Below are 23,263 nucleotides of genomic sequence, written 5' to 3' on the forward strand. Positions count from 1 at the left end.
CGCAACAAAGAGCTAGAGGTATTTTGTGGAAAAAAAAAAAAAATAGCATAACAAACTGGCGTAACTAAATGGCATAACAAACTGGCGTAACTAAATGGCATAACAAAATGGCATAACAAAATGAGAATCGTGCAACATGTAAGAAAAAAATAAAACTAACCGTTTCATGATTTCCCCTTATTTCGCATTTCTGCTTCTTTTTATTTTATTTTTCTTTTTTTTTCAAGTTTATAGTTACGTTTCCACAAAAATTTTTTTTTTTTACCTGAAACTTGGAATAGAAAATATTTATGCTAGGGGGTGTTGTAAATAAACCCAGATGAGTTTAATTAATAGTTCAGTACGTGTGCATAATATATATATATTATATGTGTATGTAGGGTACCATAGAGATATACATACGCAAGTGAATATTTTTTTTGTTGCATGCGAGCTAGTTAAGCACCTGTAAGAAGAAAACTAGGTTCCTACAAGAGACGAAAAAGGCACTTCACAACGACGATAAAATATAATAGTACATGTATCCACTATGTGTTTTAATATACATGAGTATATATTAATACATGATCATATAAATATATATAAAAGTATGCGTATATATATATATATATATCATATAATTATTTATTTATTCATTCATTTACGTATATTTTATACCACATCTTTAAGTCTACAATTCACATGCAGTAGTATGGGTTTCTTTTTACTGCCACGAACATTCCCCTCCACATTTTCATACTGAAAAAAAAAAAAAAAATAAATAAATAAAATAAAACAAAACAAAACAAGCAAACTATATTTATAAATCTTTATCCTTTTTTTTATTAAACTCAAGTGGTGTTTTTTTTTTTTTTTTTTTCCATATTAAAAAAATAATTAAAATTTTTAAAGGAAACCTTTTTGTTATATGATTTATAATTAATGTTACTCCGACATTTTGACTAACTTGTGCGTCGTAAATATATATAATATATATATATATATATATATATTTATTTATTTACCTCCTATATTTACATGTTTTCTCCTTTTTTGAAAAAATAAATACCAAAAATTTATAAAAATTTTCGTTTATTGGGATTTTTGTGGAATGTAGAGAAGTTATATATATATATTCTCTGGGATTGATATTATCTGCTTTTAATGTTATACTCATATATAATATATTTTATTGTTTATGTTTTGTATGTATATTTTTACCGCCAAACATTGTGCCTAGAATTACCAGTGAAAAATACATGGATTAAAGAATTCGCAATTTTTACATATATAGAAAAAAAAAAAAAAAAAAAGCCTTTAATTGATAAAATATCCACGACTTTTTTTTTTTTTATCGCACAAATTAAAGCAATAATGAAGAAAAACACACAATTAATTATTTTTTTCTTACTATCATTATTTACCTACAAAAGTGTAGCTGAAGGGAATATTGATATACCCAATGACAATGATAACACTGTGATTACGAACAATGGAAATAATGGAAATGGAGATGATAACAATGGGCCATCGCACATTGATGGAAACAACAATAATATGAATGATAATGATAATAATGATTCTAAGAAAAAAGAAAATGATTTAACAGGAAATAAGAATGATAAAGAAGACGAAGCAAATGGAAATGACAAGAAAAATGAAAATGCAGATAGTAACAATGCTAAGAACAATTCAGATACAAATGCAAAAAATGATGATGAAAACAAAATGAATGAAGAATCTTTAAAAAAAATTCTTAAAATTGTTGATGAAATTGAAAATATTCAAGCACTACTTGATGGAAACTATAACATTTTTGATAAATACAGCGTAAAATTAGTTGATGAAGATGACGAAGAAACTAATAAAAAGAAATTAATTGGAGAATATGACATTAAAATGTTAAAAAAAATTTTATTATTCAGAGAAAAAATATCAAGAAGTTGTGAAAACAATTATATTAAGAATATACCAAACTTATTTATTAAATGTGCTAATGTGAAAGATCCCAAATTAAGTAAATCTGTAGAAAAAATTAAAAAAGGATTAACTAAAAATAATATGAATATTGAAGACTTCATAATAGGTTTATTAGAAGAATTATTTGAGAAAATAAATGAAAATTTTATACAAGAGGATTCATTTGATTTAAATGATTATTTACCAGATATTGAACTAATTAATTACATACTTACGAATGAAACCCCTGAATTAATTGCTGATCTTTTAAATATAATAGATGCTATAAATTTCAAGTTAGAATCTGGATCCATCGAAAAAATGGTTAACTCAACCCAATCAGGAGCCCATTTAAATAGCAAAATGAAGGAAGACATAATTAATTTATATAAAAATTCTGCAGCCAAATTTTTTAAAATTGGAATTGATAAAAAAACAAAGATGATATATCCAGTACAGGTAACACATAAAAGCATCAACATGAAAGAATTTGCTCTTAATTTCCTTGACAAAAATAATGTATGTGAGCATAAAAAATGTCCATTAAATTCCAACTGCTATGTGATAAATGGTGAAGAAACATGTAGATGTCTCCCAGGATTTATTGCTGTCAACGTAAATAATGATTTTAACTGTGTGAGAGATGATACCATTGACTGTAGCATACATAATGGTGGCTGTGATGAAAATGCCACATGTACACTTATAGACAAAAAAATTGTATGTGAATGCAAGGATAATTTTGAAGGAGATGGAATATATTGCTCCTATAGTATTTTTAATTCCATCAACAGTTTCATTTTCTTAATCATACTGCTTTTGTGTTTATATTTATTTTAGGTGAGTAATTTTCGCAGTTTATGTATATGATTACTCTTTTGTGTACAATTCACACGTATGTAGTTGGGTAATTATTTTACATTTGCGTAGCTGTGTAGTTTTTTTTTTTTTTTTTTTTTTTTTTTTTTTTTTCACCTACATGATATGTACATATATATATATATATAATATATTTTTGTGAAGTGCCTTTTTTAAAAAAATTAAATAAAAATACACTATTATTATTTTTTTCTTTTATTTTTTTGAAGCACCTGCATTACCATAATAGTAACTAATTGCTATTGTACGAGGTTTATGAAACCGCATATATATAGTCTCTTTTTTTCTGCACAAAAGTTGTTATGGATGATTTTATAATTTTACATTTATCTTTGAATTTATTTATTATACGTTATTATTATTTTCCCAAACTTGTACTATGCTTTTAAATGTTCATGTAGGTTTTTTATATTTTACGAATTTTTTCTCGATTTCACCAAATTTCAACTTTGTTGATCACCGTTTAATTGTTCCACTGTAACAGCGCTTATGTGCCAGCCATGGCACCATCCATTGAAATATTGATCATTTTAATATTTAACACCCATTTCCATTTTAAGGACATCATGGTATTATACAACAACATTATATTTACCTCCTTTTTTTTGGAAATGTTACACGATTGTTCAGTTCACACGTTTTTTTATAGAGCATTTAATTGTACACACCACGATAGGTGTTCTTAATTTCGATTTATCTTTTATGATATTATTTTATTTTACCTTATTTGTTTATATATTATTTGTTTATTTATTATTTATTTGTTTATATATTATTTGTTTGTTTATTTAATTATTTGTTTATTTATTTTTATTTTATTATTTTATTTGTTTTGTTTTTTTTTTTGCACTCAAAAGTGTGACTCATTGATACTTCATGGAACCTCACTATATCATACACTTGTAGGGCATATTGTGTTAACAAATTTTTTCAAATTATATTAAAAAATACTAAATCAATTCAGCAAAGGGGAAAAAATAAGAAAACTTGATACCAATGTTGGAAAGTGAGATAATAAAAGAAGAAAAGGAGGGGGAAAGGTGGTTAACACAGGCTAGCATGCCACGAATGTGCAGATTTGTGTAAAGGTTTTAGGATAACTCAGAAATAAGTGTTATAGGGAAGAAGTGCTTTCTTGTTTTATCCCGTTTCTACATTTAACTGTTTTTTTTTTTTTTTTTTTTTTTTTTTTTCCCGCAAAAAAATAAAATAAAATGTCTTTAAGTGCGAAAAATGAAAAAGGAAAAAAGGTATGTACACTAATGCTTAGACCTTGAAATATTCCATGTGCTTTTAAATTTCAAGAAAGAGTGCAAATTTTTTATAAAATTAACTTTTTATCAAGTGTTATGAAGAATTTGTGCAACTTGCTCTTGAGTTAACACAACTTTGTAAAACATGTGTAAATATCTTTTTTATGTAGTAAAATTGTGTTGTAAAAAAAAAACAAAAAAAAGACACAAATAGACAAATGTGAAAAACATGTTACGAATTATTGATTGGTTTCTTAAGCTTATTTTTATCAACTATTAAATGTAGAAAAGGAGGAAAAACTAAAAGAGGAAAAAAAAAAAAAAATTCAATCGGTAAATGTAAAAATCATGTATGTATAAGAGATTATCGCCAATAATGACCTGATAAATTTGTTAAATTTTTTTTTTTTTCTTCATTTCGTTTTTTTTTTTTCTCCATTTCTCAAGTCATAACTATTTTTTTCTCATTTTTATGCGAGATTATATGTTTTTTTTTCTTTATATTGCTGAATACTCTGAAGTTAAAAAATATCTCTTTCCACAAATTACATACTTATTACAATGTGTCTTATGAATTCATTTTACTTTTTCCCTTCATATTTTTGAGTTTTTTTTAAATGATTCAAATATGAATATTACATTAAAAGCATTATATGAGTCGTATATAATTTTTTTTTTTTTTTTCCATTCATATAAATAAACAGAACAAAAATTGCTCCTTATAGAGAAATGAAGGGTGTGTTATGCTTTTTTTTTTTTTTTTTTTTTTTTATTGAACTGTTTACGTATGATTCTGCATAATTTTCTTTATTTCAAAAAAAAAAAAAAAATACATGTCTGTATTTAGTGAATGTGTGTGTGTGCATGCGTGTATAGATATATTTACATACGCATTTTTCTTCAGTTGCTGTCACAGTTGCATTCATTTTTTTTTTTTTTTCTTTTTTTTTACGTTCAATATGAGTAGTAGAATGGTTCACTATTACGTCTTGGAAACAAAACTATTAACTGTTTACTCGTAGAGCTAATCATTTGGATGTCCTACATTTTTTAACGAAATGATTCAAGTTGTAGTGGATAATAATTATTCGATTTGTGCATTCCTGCTTTGACGTTTGTTAATAGTATTTTATTTTTTGTATTTTTTCCTTCTATCTATTCGTTTAATTCGCTGAAGGAGAGGAAGAAGAGAAAAAGTAAGACAATTCATTCTTTGTCTTTTGTGTAAATTGAGATGAACCATGAAATTGTGTAGTTGAGTGTTTTTTTTTTTTTTTTTTTTTTTTTTTGTTAAACATTCTTTTGTCTACTCCTTTGTACGATAATTATTTGGGAAATATTTTTTGATGAACATTTACATGTTAACTGTCCTCTTTTAATCACCTTACAATTAACAACCTCTCCTTCGAACATTTTTTGGTGGTTACATCCCTCCGTTCCTTTTTTACCTTTTTTTTTTTTTTTTTTTTTTTTTACTATGAGTCATTTTGTAAACTATGGGAAACAGTTGCAAGAAAATCATGTACGCCAAACGTAACAGAACACCACCTGACGATTTCAATCAGCGTTTTGATTTCCAAAGCGATAACAACTCAAGTTGGGACAACCCAAGTTACTATAATGAGTTATATATCCGAAATTTTAATTGTGAAAACGAATTTTTAAATAATAATAATAACACCTTATCATTGGACAATGAAGGAAATTTCATGGCAAATAATTCGTTAGTATATATTAATGAATTGTATGATATTTTAGAAAATGAAAATAAAGTGAAGATAAAAAAAGTTGATAACTCAGATATAGAGGAATTTCTTATTATAGAAAAGCATATTAAATTAAAAAGGAAAAAGAAAAAAATTAATCCTTTCAAAAAGAAAAAAGAAAAATTTGGAAAAGATGAAGAAAATAATAAATTACCTTTGCACAAAAGTGATGGTAATGATAAGTATAAATTTGTTGTGCCTTCTTTTCCTGGGGATTCTTCTCAGAATAAAAAAAAAAGTAAAATAAAAGATAGAACACATTCAAAAAACACAGAGTTGGAAACATGGTGTAGTTCTTCAAATGATAATAGATATGATATATTCGAGGAGGACAGAAGGCATATACTGAAACAAAAGCAACAAAAAGAGAAGGCTGGTGCAAAGGGGAGTGATCAGAAGGGTGGAACCAAGGATAGTAATAATGATAAGTCTAAGAATAAAGTTCATAATAATGCTAAGACTAAGGATAAAGTTGATAATAAGGCTAAGGATAAGAATAAAACTGATAATAATGCTAAGGGTAATCCGAACGGTAATACTAACAACCTACGTAATCAGCAGAATATGGATCACGAGTTCAATCTAAGATTTGAAAACAGTGAAGAATTAGATTCCATAAAGGGAAAGGAGCTCAACAATGGAACCAAGAGATTTCGTGAACCATTTCCAGATTAAAAGACGGTTCTATATGAAAAATGAAGGAAAAGAACAGAACGTTTAAGTGTGTAAAACATTTCCCTGTTTCTCTTCATTAAAAGGGATTATGTAATTATAAATATATAATGAATTTTATGTGTGTATTCTAACACTTTTCAGTAGTCCTATACTGTCAGTAGTGGTGAGAGTTAAATGTTTAGAATTTTAAAAATCCTACTTTTTTTTTAAGCTAACTGGTGTTCATTTTTTTTTTTTTTTTTTTTTTTTGAGCTTTAATTTCATCCATGATTTTGTATTTTTTTACACAAACTTATGCGATATTTATTTTTCTATTATTAATTTAAATATTATAAAACATAATAGTATAGATGCTAAAACAATTGGTGACATATTTCAAAGTTAAAAAAAAAAAAGAAAAAAGAGTGTGTTGGGGGATATCATGCTCGAAACGGTAATAATATATGTAACTGTTTGGGTAACCATAATCTTTATAATGAAAAATTAAAAAGAAATTGAAAACTTCAATTAAAAGATATTACGAAAAATAAGACATCTGAATTATGTTATACGTTATTAAAATTAAAGGAGTGTAGAAAGCAAAATGAATGTAATTTTGTGTTATGGTTCATTTAACAAGGAATGTGTGCGTGGGGGTGGATGGGATATTGAACCTTTACACATAGTATAAAATGTATATATATATATATATATTTCCACTGTTAAGAAATATATTCATTATATATATCTTGCGCAGGTTGAAAAGGAGAACAGAGCTTTGGGACCCTTTTGTATACTAATATGTTATTTTATTTTATTTTTTTTTCTATTCAGAAACGGCTCCTTAAAAATATACAAATGATCGTTGTGGTAGGATGGACCGTTTGAAAAAACAGGTTCATACACAAATACTGCAAAACTGATAATTATTCATCTACTAACCTCTTTTTTTTTTTTTTTTTTCTCATATTCCGTTTTTAAATATAACTATTTTATGTCAAAATGTCTATCACAAAAGATTTATTTTGTTTGTTACAGCTTTTTGGAGCGAGGGATGGGACATATTATTTGTTGTTTTTGTGAATTCCATTATTCTTGTAATGTATGTACATATATATATGTGTGTATAGAAGAGTAGGATATTATTTTATGGGGTTTACCCATTCCTAAATTACACGATTGGTCAATTTGTTCGTCATCATATTATGGATATTCCTTCAGGTGTTTCAATGATCTGATAGTTTTCCTTTGTAAATGTATCTGCTTAACGATTTTCTCAACTTCTGTTGGCACACCATGAAAGGAAAATAACCCAAAAAAAATCGGCAAAAAAAACAACAGTAGCTTGATAAATCCTGGGAACAAAAACAAAATTAATTAATGTTAATGGTGTCCAAGTCATCAAAGAAATGAAGAAAACTTTCATTCCAGTATTTGCAATTTTGTCAATAATTTCTGACTTCCTTTGATTTTTTAACATCCCATTATAAAAAAAAAAAATGGTTAAGTGGATTGGTCCAAAAATAAAATTATCAAACATGGTAGGTATAAATGATTTATATAAAAAAGTATTTGGTTTTGATTTTATAAAATTGGCTAAAATTTTCCCGTACCACCATGTCATTAGTGGCCCCTCTAAGGTAAGGCCAATTGTTGACATTCTAAGAGTTCTTAATATATCATATTCATTATTATTACTATGTGCTTCCATCATTTGACAGGCTATATCTGCAATGAAATACAAAGTGCCCGCTATCACACAATTCATTAATAATAGGTGTTTTTCGAATAAATTATTAAATACTTTTGACATTTTTTTGGAATAAATGGAAAAAATTCCTTTCGGAGGACCACCGTTTTTTACACTATAATGTATGTTTTCCATGTTTCGAATGTGTATTTGATTTCCTTCAAAGTGTGTTTTTCCAACATTAGGTATAGCACTATTTTCATCCTGGCATGTGTGTTCAGTAGTTTGATTTACATTTTCGATTATGGCTTCGCTAGTGCTCTCGCTAGGATTGCCGTTTCGTTTGCATTTTTTCTCATTCGTTTTTTTTCTCATTGTGTGCATGTCTTTCCGTACTTCTATTTGGAAATATCTATTCTTGAATCTCATATTTATGATATTATTTGAATTTCTATTGGTGATTACCTGTTCTCGTGTTATTGTGGCTTGACTTGTGAATCTTTGACTTTTCATCCTACCCTTAATTATATTGTTGTGCACCACCCCATCATGTGTGTAATTTGTAATATCAATTTGGTGAGGTGCTTTACATGTATCCCTTTTTAAATAACTGTTTATTGTATGGATTATTTTTTCACCCGTATGTTGACAATCATTTCTTTTTATTTCAAGCGTTTCAAATTGAGCTGAATGTATGTTTGTAGTAAGGGAACCCCTGTTGTTTTTTAACATGACACCTCCACGATTTAGTAATTTTGAATTTGTGCATCTTTCAAAAAAGTATGGCCTTTTAAAATTGTAATCTGTGCGTAAGCAATGTTAGAAATAAAAAAAAAAAGAAATTTTAAATAAAGATATTTGTAAATATGTTCATTAAATATACAATTGGTAACATTAATATAGTTTTTTATAACAGACAGCTGAATAAACATGGATATGTTGAAGATTCATATATTAGTACACATATATAAATGCTAATGATTAGGTGTAGAATAATTGTGGTAAAAGAAAATGGACAAAAAAAAAAAAAAAAATAAAAATAAAATAAATAACGATAATTCGTTTATGCTATGTTGAGCACACAAATTTATAAAATGAATTTCTCCCAATAGACTATTCACACACAAAGAATTATATAGACACATATTCTGTAGTGGGAATATGTAGTGCAAAAACATTTTGTAGAAAATGATGAATTACCTTTAGCTGAGGTATTTACATATTTGAACAAAAAATTAATGTGTTTTCTCTTAATATCCATGTACGCATTTATCAGCATTATTTACTTATATATTTACTTTCTTTTCTTTTTTTGCTAATTAATGTATTCTAATAAGAATGTGTAACAAGCAACAGTTTTTACTTAAGCTTCTTTCATGTATTAGTATTTATATAGGTGTTAAAAAAGTATATTCAATTTTTCTTCTTATTTTCTATATAATTCACGTTGCATGGAAAAACTAATTTCGAATACTTGCCCGTTTTTCTTGCATATAAAAGTTACAAAAAGAGGATTGAAAGCAAAAGCAGAAATGAATGGTGTGAAATTTTATATAAATATAATATGGTATAGTTTCCCCTTATTTTTATATGTTAATTTCCTGTTCTGGTAAAACGTGAATTTCAATGATTCGAAAAAAAGCCATCTTCACTTTTGTTATATTTTTCATTATTTTGTATTAAGCGCATAATGTTGTACTTTTTTTCTTTTTCTTCGTTATGTGACAAAAAAGAGTGTTGTGTTGTAACGTTCCTTTTTTTTTTTTTTTTTTTTTTTTTTTTTTTTTTTTTTTTTTTTTTTTTAGGAGTTTTAAGCATCGGGGTGTGTTTATAATGAATAGGGGAATGTGAAAATTTTATTTTTAAATAATATTTTTTTTTTTTTTTTTTTTTTTTTTTTTTTTTTATAAAAAATTTTTTTTTTTTTTTTTTTTTTTTTTTTTTTTTTTTTTTTTTTTTTTTCTTTATTTTTTTCTTTTCGTATATAGGAGTTTTAAGCATCGGAGTGTGTTCATAATGAATAGGGGAATGTGAAAATGTTACTTTATGAAAAGTTTACTTTACCCACCAAACCGAAAGATGAAGGAAGAGAAGGGAAGAAGTGTTAAAAAAATGATTATCCGTTAAATACTGCTATGCTAAAAAAAAATTTTAAATTGGCAATTTTTTTTTTTTTTTTTTAAAGGAGCTATTTTATACCTCATACTGGGAGTCCTACGAATTGGTTGCCACAAAAGGAGGATTAAAAAAAAAACTTATCGAATTTGAACATTTTTTTTTTTTTTTTTTTGTACACAATAAATGTAGCATTCTTGTTTTTACTTTTTACTTGCATGTGCCTTTTTGAGGACATTACATTTTTGCATTTTATCAAATTATGCATACATTTTTTTGTGAAAAAGAGAAGCATATATGCACATAGCAGTTCGAAAATAGATCCCCTCCTACCACAACACGTTTTATGAGGCATATATGGTTTTACAAACACATCTCTACCATTAAAATGTATGGACGAATTGTTTACATCATTCATTATATGAAGTGAATAATTAATCACAGCGATATCATGGTTTCCAAAAAAAAAAAAGAAGAAAAAAAAGAGATTACAAGAATGTCCCACATATCTCTCTTACCCATTTTCTGGGACTTCATCTGACACGTTCACATTTTTTGTATGAATAATAGAATTTTTTTTTTTTTTTTTACTATCTGATGAATGGTTTCCATGAAAATTCATTTTATGAGTAACCCTAGGGAGAGTCATTTTTTTTAATCTTATTAAGTCTTATTGGGTTTTACATTTGTCTTTATTGTTTTCAAGTTGTGCCTAATTCTGTATATTTTTGCGAAATGGCAAAGGTAAACATGTGAACAACGAGATATTGCTATTAAATGTAATTTGTTAGTAACATATTACTTAAGCAGAAACAGGGAATTGTAGCATGTGCTAAGCATATTTCAAATCGTTAGTGTTTTTGTGTATGTTTTTGCAAGTTAATTGTGATTTGCTCAAAAGTGAATTTTTTTTTTTTTTTTTTCTTCTATGTAAAATTGGCTTTATGATAAAATAAAGGTATTCACTACGTGTTTTAGAACTAATATTCTTTTCAGAACTGACAAAAAAGGAAAGAAAAGGTGCTATATACACTCATAAACGCATATATATATGTACACACATTAACGCATACATATATGTACATTTTTATATACATAAAATATGGCATGACCTTTACATGCATTGATTTTTCTTTTTTCCATATATTTATTTTTTGTTAGAATATAGAATGAATTTGGTTGACTATGAACTTTCCAGCGACGATGAATGTGATGAGGCATCGAGGGAAAATGAAAAAAACTATTGTGACTCATCAAAGGAAGGAAATAAATCCATAGAGAGTCAAAAAATTGAGTGCAATAAAAGTAAAAATAGCATTAACAATAGAGTGCACCACTCTGGTAGTAACAAGACTGATAACGGATGTACAACGGAAACATTTAAGGGGTCCCAAATGTTGAAGTGGGATTCTGAAAAAGAAAATGCATCAGTGGTGGTTAAGACATCAGACTTAAATAAAATGCCTAAGAATGACATTGAAGAGAGAGAGAAACACAAATATGAACGACCTAATTTGGGGAAAAATAATTTGGAGGATCAAAGGAAAAAGGGGAAGCTGAAAGAAGCACCATTCGCCAATAAATCAAAAGATGTAGAATCTGTATTACATCAGGAAAATGACAATGAAGGTGTCTATAAAAAGGAATTAAACTCTGAAGGGAATAGAGAGGATCGGAAGAACATGAAGGATAGGAATATACACACAAGCGGAATATTAGCAGACGAATATACAGACAATAGAACTACGAGACGTGTGAATATCCTAGAAAGTAACAATATTATGAATGTTAATGTTAACGAAGACAATTTTGATGAAATATTTTTCTTGCCTGAAAATGAATATTCAGATTGTGTAAATGAAAAAATTGAGGAATTGTCGAAGCTGTATGAAATCAATTTAACAATTAATAAAAATATAATAAATTCCAATGAATATAAAAATCCTTGCATTTTGGAAAAAATTATGGAGATTTTTCATATTGATGTGTATTCATCTAATTATCCGTTGCATATTTACAACCCCAACGATTTTTTATCAATCGATTTGTTCAACGAAAGAACCGAAGAAACGGATCAGAAGAAAACGAAATGGTCGTAAACATAGAATAAAAAGTTACGCGATTAATAATATTCACAAAGCTGATTTGTATGAGAAATACTTTTGGTAGATGTATTTTCCGTTTATACAGGGATAAACGTTAGATGTTGAAGATGAATATATATATGGTGCGTATGAGGAATCATAAACGTATTAACAAAGAGTAAGACACAAATAGAGTAGATGGTGAATAAATAGATAAACAAATTAAAGGAAACAAAAAAAAAAAAAAAAAAAAAAAAATAGGAACAAATGTGTAAAACAGGATAAATATGGTAATATAGGGGGAGAATAATATAACACACACAATTCATAGTACAGAAAATAAATGAATACAAATGTTGTATATTTGATTAAAGGCAATTTTATCGTTTCACTTTGTAATCTAAAAGAATTTGCAGAATAAATATAATTTAATTATTCATAAAAATATATCTATTATTGTAAATGGTAGAAATGACATCTTTTATGTTATTCAAAAATGGAAAAAAAAAAAAGAAAAGAAAAAATGTTTTACACCGAAAAGGCGTCCAAATAAGCACAAATCCACACTTTATCACAACGCGTGGCCTGCTGTATGTACAGTTTACAACATATCCCATTTTGTGATGACATCATACAGATGGGCATTCTGTTCTAGCTTTTAAAAAGGAGATTATATTAAAAAAAAAGGAAAAAAAAATCTCGATAGTGATGCGGATGGCAATGCCTTCCCTTTTTTTTTTTTTTTTAGTTACATATGTTTCGCATAAGATATGAATCCCTCATATAGTTGGGTTAACACCATAGGAAAGATAATTTGAAATATAGGAAAATTTATCAGGAGAGCCTTGCAAATATTTAAAAAATTCATCAAAATTGTTGACAGCATTTTGAGCTTTTTCCTTTAGTAATTTCTTCTCATTATCCTTATTTCGACATAATATACAATCTTCATTTCCATTTAAACAATAAAAATGATATGAATGATTGCATAAGAAATGAATAATTGGGGCGGATAATACTTCTTTACAAATGGAACAATATGTATTATCAATTATGTGGAAATTGTACTTTTGTTTTAATTTTTGTTTTTTAATTTTATATAATTCTCGTTTATCTCTTAATATTTGTGCATATTTTTTATTTATATTTTGATCCAATTGATTCATATAGGAAATCACAATTTTCTTTATACACCCATAGTTTTTGTTATATTTTTGTAAAATAGATATCAGATGTAACAACGATATGGATGATTTTTTGTTTAATATTTTTATAAATCTGGTTAGGTATTTTTCATCATTTAGTAAAGATAGATAATAAAAAATATAGTTGTGGTATAACGAATTTTTTATTTTTAGGAGATGCATACAAACGTTAAATAAATTTTCCTCAAACTTTTTATTTGTAATATGAAATAAATTCTGAGTTTGTAAAGAATAATTATTACTGTTCTGCAATTCTGCTAGTGCCTTTTGTTCTAATGTAGCTAATGAAATTTGTTTTACGCAGCTCATTCTAAATTTTTTAATCATTTTTTGTGTTTTAAAAAGAAAAGACATATCATACTTGTTCATTTTGTTGGAAATATAAAGAAGCCCTTTGTTGTAATTATAAATAGACAACAGAATGGCAGATAAGAAGGTTATATTTTTATCTTCATTTTTTATCAGTTTATCAATATTGAAGATTAGGGTGTGGTTATTTTTTTCTTTTTTCTTAAATTTTTGTAATAGGATCTGCATAACAGTAACGAATAAAATATAATCGTATTCTCCATTAAAAATGTCAAATTCTATCTTTTTATTACTTACTATATTGACTCTTTCTACTTTATCGATGTCCTGTGTTGATTCGTTTAAGGTATAGTTATAATTTGTTTGTTCATTGTTCATTTGTTCCCTTGCGTGCTGCTCTCGTGTATATTTTGGGGATTCGTTAATTGTATCATTATTCGCTACTGTGTAATTATTTCCTTCTATTATTTCTTTTTTTTTATCAAGGAATTTAAGAATAAAAAGGAAAAGAAAATCTATGTTGTCCAAAAATAGAGGGATAAATATTGTTAAATTTAAGTTATATTTTTTGATAATTTTTTTTAACAAATAGATTGTGAGTTGTGGAAAATATTTAATGAATTTATATCCATATCGAAAGAGTAAAATACATATATTTTCTACATCTAATTTGAATATATATTTTAGGCTTTTTTCATAGTTTTCAAATTTATCAATTAGGATGGAGATGTATGTTAAATGATCTTTATTTTTTTTGGAAATTTTCAAAACTACATTGTAATATCCAACATTTGATAAAAATTTGTATATTTTCTGTAAATTTATTTTGTTTTTATTGTTCTTTATAAAGGAGATAATTTTTTTCTTTTTACATTCCTTTTTATAACAAGAGAGAAGCATCATAGTATGTTCATCATTAAAGAGGTTAATTTCATGCAACTTTTCTAAATATGCGGATAAATATTGATATAATTCTAAATTTAAATATTTATAAATAACATTAGCAGTTTCCAGATATCCTATCGTGTTTATATAATGATGCATAGCCAATTCATATTGCTCCTTTTCAAATAAAAAATCCGCATATATACTATGAACATAACAAAAATTAACACTATGATAATTTTGGTTTAAATTAGAGTATTTTAATAACCAGAGAAAAAGCTTTTTCTTTTTAAATACATGAATAATTTCGTTCATGTTTTTTTCTTTTATAACTGTTTTTATTTGATTTCTACAATTTTTAAAAACCTTATTTAATTTAAACAGTTTTTCAGAATATGTGTGTTGTTTGTCTTCTAGGTTATTATTTTCATCATTTCGTCCATAATCTTTTCGATCTAGAAATATATCATATTTCAAATCACCTTTCATAAGGTTACTATTATTATTGTTGATACTATCATTATACATTTTTAATATGTCAAAATTTTTCGATTTGTTATTTTCTGTATCTTTAAATAAGTTGCTTATGCTATCACTTTTGCTATTTTTTGCATTGTCTATATCTCCAATGGTATTCCATTTCATTTTCAATTGTTCGTAAAAATAAAACTTATCTACTTTTACTTCAGGTTGGTTTATATATTCATCAATAATTAAAAAGAGCAAATTGTTAAAATATACTATATTGGTTATTAAATAATTAAATGTACCTCGAAATACCTGGAGTTTCATTTCTTCATATATCACATATATGTTCACGTAGAATTTTCTACTTACTTCTGTAAGAAGAATTAAATAAAATTTCACAGTAAATAAATTAATTACTTTATTCTCTAGCAAAATACATTCCAGACTTTTATTATTTAGGTCTAATACATATAGCACTTTTAAAACATTGTGGCATATGTATAGGATGTTTATCTCTTCATTATATATGGACAACACGGGTTCATGAAAGGGTGGTATGGCCTTATCATTATTGCTGCTAGATGTTTTGTCTGTGGCGTTTTCATTATCGCTGTTTCTACCAGTGCTACTAGCACTACTGTTTTCATGATAAGTACTTTTCTGAGTGCCATTGTCTAATGTGATGCATTCTATAAATGTAAAGCTAATGATGGAATCCTTTATGAAAAGTCTGTATACATTTATCGAAGACTTTTTCATTACTATAAAAATGTCTTCTTTACACAGAAACATATTTTCATACACATTTTTTTCCTCCTCTTCTAGTAATTCATTTTTAGTGATCGTGTAATCATTATTTATACAGTAAAATAATATTTTATTATTTTCCAAGGTAATTATGTACCGGAGACATTTCGATATTAACGTCTTCTTTATATTTTCGATTTTTTTACTTAGTTGTATTTTTTTCAGCAGGATGAAATTATGTGCCCTGATATTGTAGATGCTACATACTAATGTATTCTTGCTTTTCCTGAAAAGGAAGAAAAAAAGGGAAAAAATTTATAAATATAAATATGAACGTAAATGTAAATACAAATATAAACGTAAATATGAATATAAACGTAAATGTAAATATAAATATGAATATAAACGTAAATGTAAATATAAATGTAAATATAAAGGTATATATAAATGTAAATATAAAGGTATATATAAATGTAAATATAAATAAAAAAATAACGCTAAAATAGAATAACATTAGACAAGTATACAGATGATCGAATTAAATTGTAGCACAAAAATGGGTGTCATTGTGATAATAAAAATATGTTCGTTCTAGTACAGAAACTTGGTTATCTCATTTCATTTTATTTATCATTTAAAAGCTTTATCGAAAATGGGTGGGGAGTTAAGGAGTCACAAACAATCATTATTTAACAAATTGTGGTATACACACAACGCCTGAAATGCACGCTCGAAACTCAAAAAAATTACCCAAGCACAACGAGGTTATTCGTTTTTTCACAAAAACAGAAATCTACAAGTAAGAGATCTGAATTTATGGTAGTTACATTTAAATTTATGGGATCTATAAAAAGCACTTTGTCTACAAACACATTTATGAATTTTTTGCCGTTCGAAAAGTATATTCCTTCATGGCTATTAAGGAAATTTTTTACTTCATCTGAGTGGGGAAAGGAAATATGTGCATTGCAAAATGGGCAATCAGAAAAAGCACTTCAACATACGTTTAAACGTGCTAAACATATGCTTGCATAGGTATATGTGTATGTATATATATATATATATATTAACTCATGCAATGGTAAGTTTTACACATGTAAATGAAAGACGTTGTATATACGTGTAAATGCACAAATGAAGACTCCATTATTTGGAATGCTAATATCACTTTTGTTTTTCAATCCTTCTTCCAATACCTGTATCCTTCGTTTGATCCTTTTCAAAAAGTGGAAGTTTTCGAAAACTGAACATCTTGCTCCTATATATATGCACATATATGTATATATATATATGTGTATACTTTTTTGTTTACATTTTTTTTTTCTCTTTAAGATAACCAGAAAACTTACAGGACAAAAAATTGCTATATTTTTTTTTTTTTAAACACATAAATCTAATTAAATTTTTTTTTTCGAACACTGTTTTATTTTCCTTTTATCATAATTTTCTTGTTCTCTTTTTTTCTTTGTTTTTTCGCTATACCCCGAAGAATTCCACTTATAGACGGTAATTTGCTCTTACTCTAACTGATCTTTAAATATATATTTCTGGACTTATTATATTTGAATGTTCTATGTATAGAAGAATACCATTTTTCTTTCATAATTTAGAAAAAATATATTATTTTATTTTTTTCAGTAAAAATTGTAAAGGAGAAAGTTTCTACTCTGTTGCATACTTTTTATAAAAAGTAGAAATCTGCAACTGGTATGAAAAAAAAAAAAAAAAAAAATATATCATTCAAGAGCAAATATTATGCATAAATAAAAAGAAAAAAACATAGGGATTACTTTTATTATCAATTTGTAATGTTCTATTATATATGAAAATTTTTTTTTTTTTTTTGCTCTTAAAAATATGAGAGTCCTAATGAAAAAAAAAAAAAAAAAAAAAAAAAAAAAAAAAAAGAATCTTCAGCTAGGGGGAAACACGTAATATGTGTATATATATAAGCACATAATAAAAAAAGGAAAAAAAGAATAGAAAACCTATGTGAAAATAAAAATAAAAGAAAAAAAAAAAAAAGAAGAAAATCATGTAATGTTAAGGAAGAGATGACATAACAAACATAAATAGGAGATGGAAGAAAAATCCACAAACTGGTTTTATTCATGTCAAGTTTAATGTAAAAAAAAAAAAAAAAACAAAAACATGTAGGAAATATATATACATACACATATTACATGTATGTACCTAAATTTATGTGTACAACTATGCATAACTATGTGCATATGTAATATTTGAGAAGGAGAAAACAACAAAATGAATGATGCTAAGGAAGGTGTGAAAATAGAATTATTCCGTCTGTCTCCACCCCCTTTAAGCCTGAATATTTGGAACCTTTTTAAGATAAAAGAAATAGGAAACATAAATTGTGAAAAGATTGAAAATAATGATGACTTGAACTTATCAAACGAATTTAGCCTAAGTATGCCATTAAATTCTCGGAAAATATATGTTGGCCAACATTTGAAATCGCAAATTACTATTTCAAATAATTTGAAAAATGATATTCAAATAAGCACAATATATTTGGATGTTATAACAAGCCAAAATACGTTTAACATTTATAGAAATGTGGAACATATCATTGTCTCGTCTAATTCCTTTTTTAATTTTATAACTTCTTTTCTAGTGCATTTTGTTGACATCTTTACGTAAGAATGAGCATAAGGGATGATAATAAAAAGTGCATCATTGATGGTGCAAGACATATCATGTTAAATAATATATGAGTTATGTGTAGAATGAACTGTTCTTCCTATTAGCGTGTTTATATGTGTGTATACATGGTGACATGTTCTGTTTCTTTAGTTGATTGTAAATTCAGTATTTTCCTCATTTGTTCCTTTGTCATGAGTTCACCTTTTTCGATGCGTTTGAGAATTTGTAAATATTTGCTTCGAGAAATATACTTTTTTTTTTTTTTTTTTTTTTTTCTCATTTTTTGTTTCTTCAGAATTAACTGCGCTGTGGAATATGTGCAAGGAAATGAAAAGAAAAAAATGAAAAAGGACTTCAATTTTATATGTAAAAATCCGTTCCAATTGAAGACATTTATATTACATAAGGATGACAAAATATACATAGAGACAATCGTAAAAAATACAGAAGAAGATAATGTGATGTTAAATGATGTCCATTTTAAAGATATAAAATGTAAATTAATAAAAAGTGACGAAAAGTTTAAAACGCATAATGGATTATACTATTTGAAGCAAAATGATGAATATTCCATGATTTTTTGTGTAAATGATGAAGAAAGTAAATTACACATTTTGAAAACCATTAGTGATGAAAATATAACTAATATAGAAATGACTTTTTTCACAAATAATGGTGGTAAAGGGATAAATAATTTATACTTTTTAAAAAAAAATATAATTACTGATAATATTCGAATATACCTGCAGAAAAATGAGCATACTTTTTATGTAGTAAATAAAATGTATAAATTCGAAATTGTGTTTGAGAATAACACAGATAAAAGTTTATTGATAGAAATATTTATTCACAATAATTCAGACATTCATGTAGTTAATAATTTTGTAAAATCCCACACAATTGAGGAGAAAAAAAAAGTATCCCATTTTTTTTACGTTTTATTTGTTAACCCTGGAATTCACTTCTTTAATAAAATTACAATATATAACACAAAAACTAAAAAAAGAATGGATTACATAAACCTGTTTAGGCTCTTCGTTAAGTAGTTCTCATTTTGGAACGTTTACACACACATGTATGTGTGTGTGCGTGTACATATATACGTATATAATAACTCCGTGTTGATATAAGTGTGCCTTTATGCACATGTGACTAAATTAACATACATATTTCTTCATATTCATGCATACTGCTGAATGAACAGTGTAATAAAAACTGGTGGACAATGCGATATACGAAAAAACGAGGGCGTGGTTTTCATATTCGGACAAATAGTTTTTAAAATTACAGCAAAAAAAAAAAAAAGGGAAAAAAGTAAAAGTACATTTTGTATATATATATATATATATATATATATATATAAACACTATAGAATTAATAAAAAATAAGAAGGTCAAAATTTCACTTCTTGGTGTTTTGTTCTAAGACAAAATTGGCTGCATTGCCTACTATTAAATTAATTCTTCGAACTTTGGTTTCTTCTTTGTTTAAAGACAAATTACTGTCATCGCATTCATCCTCGCTAGATGTATAATCATTTAATTGGTCCTTGTTAAAAAAATCGATTTCATTGTAAAATGTATTTTCAAAATAATGTTCATCAAATGTTAAACCGTTGCAATTTTTCTCAAAATAATAATTATTGTATGATTTAACATTCCCCAATTCATTTTCATCAAAATAATAGAAGCTGACATATCCGTCTGAACTTGAGCATGCACATATATTTCCTAAATTATTCCATGATATATCTGTTATTGGACAGAGATGTATATTTTTAACTATACTAATTGGCGTGTCTAAAATTTCACTGTCATAAAAATAGACGCTTCCATCAAAGGTTCCTAAGGAATAAATGAACCTTTCTTCTTTTTTCTCTTTAGTTTCACACTTGTCCAATTCATTTGTTTTTTCGTCATTGCATTTGCCACTGGTGTCCTTTTTTTGGTCAAGATGTGCCTCTGTTTCGTTATCCCCTTCGTCATTTTGGTCATTCTCGTCATTTTGGTCATTCTCGTCATTTTGGTCATTCTCGTCATTTTGGTCATTCTCGTCATTTTGGTCATTCTCGTCATTTTCGCCATTTTCGCCTTTTTCGTCATTCTCGTCATTTTCCTCATTTTCTTCGCTTTCGCCATTTTCGTCATTTTCTCCATTTTCGTCGCGATCTTCCTCCTCTTCCACCTCATCTTCGCATTCCTCTTTTTCCTTCTGCACTTCTTCATTTTTGTCAACGTTGTTGGACAAGGAGTAGTCCCCCGGGGAATCTAAGAAACTATCCTTCATGTCATCATATTGGATATAGCTATCGGATATGGTGCTACTAACATCTTGGCTTACATCATCCGGAGCTTCGGTATCGTTAAATAATAATGTTTTTTCATAATTTAATTTGATCAAGTGATCACAATTTTTTAGCTCATTAATAAATAATGTTTTATCGAAAACTTTTCTTTTTTTATTGGAATCAGTTGTCACGTCTTTTATATTTGAATGTGGATTCAATAAATGCTTGTAGCATCTTTTGAGAATATTATTCTGTGTTCTTAACTTAAATGTATTGCAATTAAACTTTGCTACTAAAAAATGGCTAGTTTGTGAAAAAACTGTAAAAAATGGAATGTTATACCTTACAAATAAGTTTTTATGATATATGTAAAAGCAACTGTATGCTTTTATGTGACTAACTGTTTTTACATTTTCTTCTGGTTTTATGTTTTTATCATGAATTTTATCAACTTGTTCGAATTGAATACCGCTTGGTGTTATTAAAAATTCTCCATTAGGGGAAAAATCAATGCGTCTAAAAAAGGAAGGAAGCATTTCCTCGCTTGAAAATAAGCATCTTTTTAATTTTTTTTCTTCCTCTTCTTCCTCTTCTTCGTCTAGTTGTTCATTTTCTCGTAATTCTTTTTCATTTTTTTGTATGAACTTTTTTTTATTATCACCATCATACTTGTCTTCTTCATCTTCATCTTCTATTCGTGTTCCTTGCATTACTTTATATTTCCCTGTTTCTTTATCAGTATGGTTTTCACCTACTTCTCGGCATTTTTCGTTTGAGGATTCTCCCACAAAATCGTTATGTAAACTTTGCACTTCCCTCCTGCATTCCTTTTTATATGAGGATTGCTCATTCCTGTCTACAACCTTCTCTCCATACTCGTATTCATCATAAGTGATGTATGCTGTGGATCTTTTTTCAAGTTGATCAGCTTTTATATTTCTTATCGAATTTTCTAGTTTCCATGATTTTCCATCTATTTTCTTTTTCCATACTTTGAGTGTCTGATCAGCACTAAGGGATGCTAAATACTCGTTATTCATATCTAATGTTATTCCTTGAATAATTCCAGCATGACCTTCTAAAACTTTTACTTTACAATTAGAATTTTTAACAAATTCGATTATGTTAATGTTGTTATCTTCATTTCCTATATATAGGGTATCATTGTTTGACCAAATGATAGTATTAATAACTCCACTGCATCTAAATGATCCTACTATATTCCACCATTCTTTATAGTCTAAAAAGCTTGTATCATATCCCAATGGTATGTTCTTTGGTTTTTTGCTCTTTTCCCAAATGTATAAAAACTTATCTTCCCCACCACTGGCTATGTATCTACCATTTTTATTAAAACGCACACAATTTATTTCTCCGTTATGCCCAATAAATCTGCTTAGACATTTTACTATCAAATCATCCTTTATGTATATGCGCCACAAGTGTACAAATTCATCGGCACCACATGTAGCTATATTAAACTTAATGGCTCTTTTTTTTTTTTCCCCTTTCATTCTTTTTTTCTCTTCTTCGTCATCACTTTCACTCTCTACACCTTCTTCCTCATTTTTTAAGGTTGTTGGAATATTATTTTCTTGGAGGGATCTATAAATAGCTGTGCTATTCACTGAATTGTGATCAATGTGGGTATTATTTTCCTTTGTTCTACTGTTTTCATTAGGGTCTTCTAAGGTATCACTAATTTCCTCACTAATACGGGCAAAACTTTCATGATTATGGTGGTTTATCAGATTGTTATTGTTGTTATTATTTATTAAGTGATTTATTTCGTTCTCATTTTTTACTAAGCCATTAAAATGGATGGAAAATGAGGGAATATTACCATTTTTATTTTCTTCTTCCTTTTGTATCACAAAATGTGTGTCACATTTATTCTCTTTGTCTTTTATGAATTTTTTAAATAATTCATATTTCTTACTTAACTTTTTCACACTGTAATAGTTGGGATATGGTTGTATATCAACAGAATAAATTCGATCACTTCTTTTGTTATCTTTACTATGCCATAATATTTGAGGTAAAAAAACGCGTGGCATTTTTCTTGAGAAATAAGAACAAAAAAATTAAAATAAAAAATAAAATAAAATAACAAAAATGTGAAAAAAATATGAACAAATATAAATGGGGCACGTATATAAGGTTGGCATAAAATGTTGAAGCAAAAGGGAAAAGTGAAAAAATGAAAGAATGTGTAAAAAAAAAAAAAAAAAAAAAAAAATGCAAAAAAAGGGAAATGGTTATCAAGTAATGATGCACTTGAAACTGCGATGATCTAAAAGGGAAATAAAAAAAAAGTAA

General features: G+C 26.9%; 7 protein-coding genes across 7 annotated transcripts; 4 read left to right on the forward strand and 3 right to left on the reverse strand.

Annotated features, from left to right (window-relative positions):
* Nucleotides 1-1,353: 1,353 nt before the first annotated feature.
* Nucleotides 1,354-2,778, forward strand: PGO_103000 (merozoite surface protein 8; the record flags this gene model as incomplete). Its single annotated transcript, XM_028688329.1, has 1 exon — nt 1,354-2,778. The coding sequence occupies one exon, from the start codon at nt 1,354-1,356 to the stop codon at nt 2,776-2,778; it is 1,425 nt and encodes a 474-aa protein (XP_028544130.1).
* Nucleotides 2,779-5,566: 2,788 nt separating this feature from the next.
* Nucleotides 5,567-6,511, forward strand: PGO_103010 (hypothetical protein, conserved; the record flags this gene model as incomplete). The annotated part of the gene is made up of 1 exon (XM_028688330.1): nt 5,567-6,511. The coding sequence occupies one exon, from the start codon at nt 5,567-5,569 to the stop codon at nt 6,509-6,511; it is 945 nt and encodes a 314-aa protein (XP_028544131.1).
* A 1,255-nt stretch (nt 6,512-7,766) lies between these two features.
* Nucleotides 7,767-9,459, reverse strand: PGO_103020 (hypothetical protein, conserved; the record flags this gene model as incomplete). The annotated part of the gene is made up of 2 exons (XM_028688331.1): nt 7,767-8,983; nt 9,381-9,459. 2 exons carry the CDS (start codon nt 9,457-9,459, stop codon nt 7,767-7,769), a joined length of 1,296 nt encoding a protein of 431 aa, XP_028544132.1.
* Nucleotides 9,460-11,464: 2,005 nt separating this feature from the next.
* PGO_103030 (hypothetical protein, conserved) lies at nt 11,465-12,394 on the forward strand (the record flags this gene model as incomplete). Its single annotated transcript, XM_028688332.1, has 1 exon — nt 11,465-12,394. One exon carries the CDS (start codon nt 11,465-11,467, stop codon nt 12,392-12,394), a length of 930 nt encoding a protein of 309 aa, XP_028544133.1.
* A 764-nt stretch (nt 12,395-13,158) lies between these two features.
* On the reverse strand, nt 13,159-17,244 carry PGO_103040 (vacuolar protein sorting-associated protein 11; the record flags this gene model as incomplete). The annotated part of the gene is made up of 3 exons (XM_028688333.1): nt 13,159-16,279; nt 16,744-16,933; nt 17,190-17,244. 3 exons carry the CDS (start codon nt 17,242-17,244, stop codon nt 13,159-13,161), a joined length of 3,366 nt encoding a protein of 1,121 aa, XP_028544134.1.
* Nucleotides 17,245-18,255: 1,011 nt separating this feature from the next.
* PGO_103050 (hypothetical protein, conserved) lies at nt 18,256-19,703 on the forward strand (the record flags this gene model as incomplete). Its single annotated transcript, XM_028688334.1, has 2 exons — nt 18,256-18,650; nt 18,953-19,703. The coding sequence occupies 2 exons, from the start codon at nt 18,256-18,258 to the stop codon at nt 19,701-19,703; spliced, it is 1,146 nt and encodes a 381-aa protein (XP_028544135.1).
* Nucleotides 19,704-20,058: 355 nt separating this feature from the next.
* PGO_103060 (hypothetical protein, conserved) lies at nt 20,059-23,001 on the reverse strand (the record flags this gene model as incomplete). Its single annotated transcript, XM_028688335.1, has 1 exon — nt 20,059-23,001. One exon carries the CDS (start codon nt 22,999-23,001, stop codon nt 20,059-20,061), a length of 2,943 nt encoding a protein of 980 aa, XP_028544136.1.
* Between the last annotated feature and the right edge of the window lie 262 nt (nt 23,002-23,263).

Source organism: Plasmodium gonderi (genome assembly GCF_002157705.1).
Source record: "Plasmodium gonderi DNA, contig: Chr10, whole genome shotgun sequence".
NCBI classification, from domain to species: Eukaryota; Apicomplexa; class Aconoidasida; order Haemosporida; family Plasmodiidae; genus Plasmodium; species Plasmodium gonderi.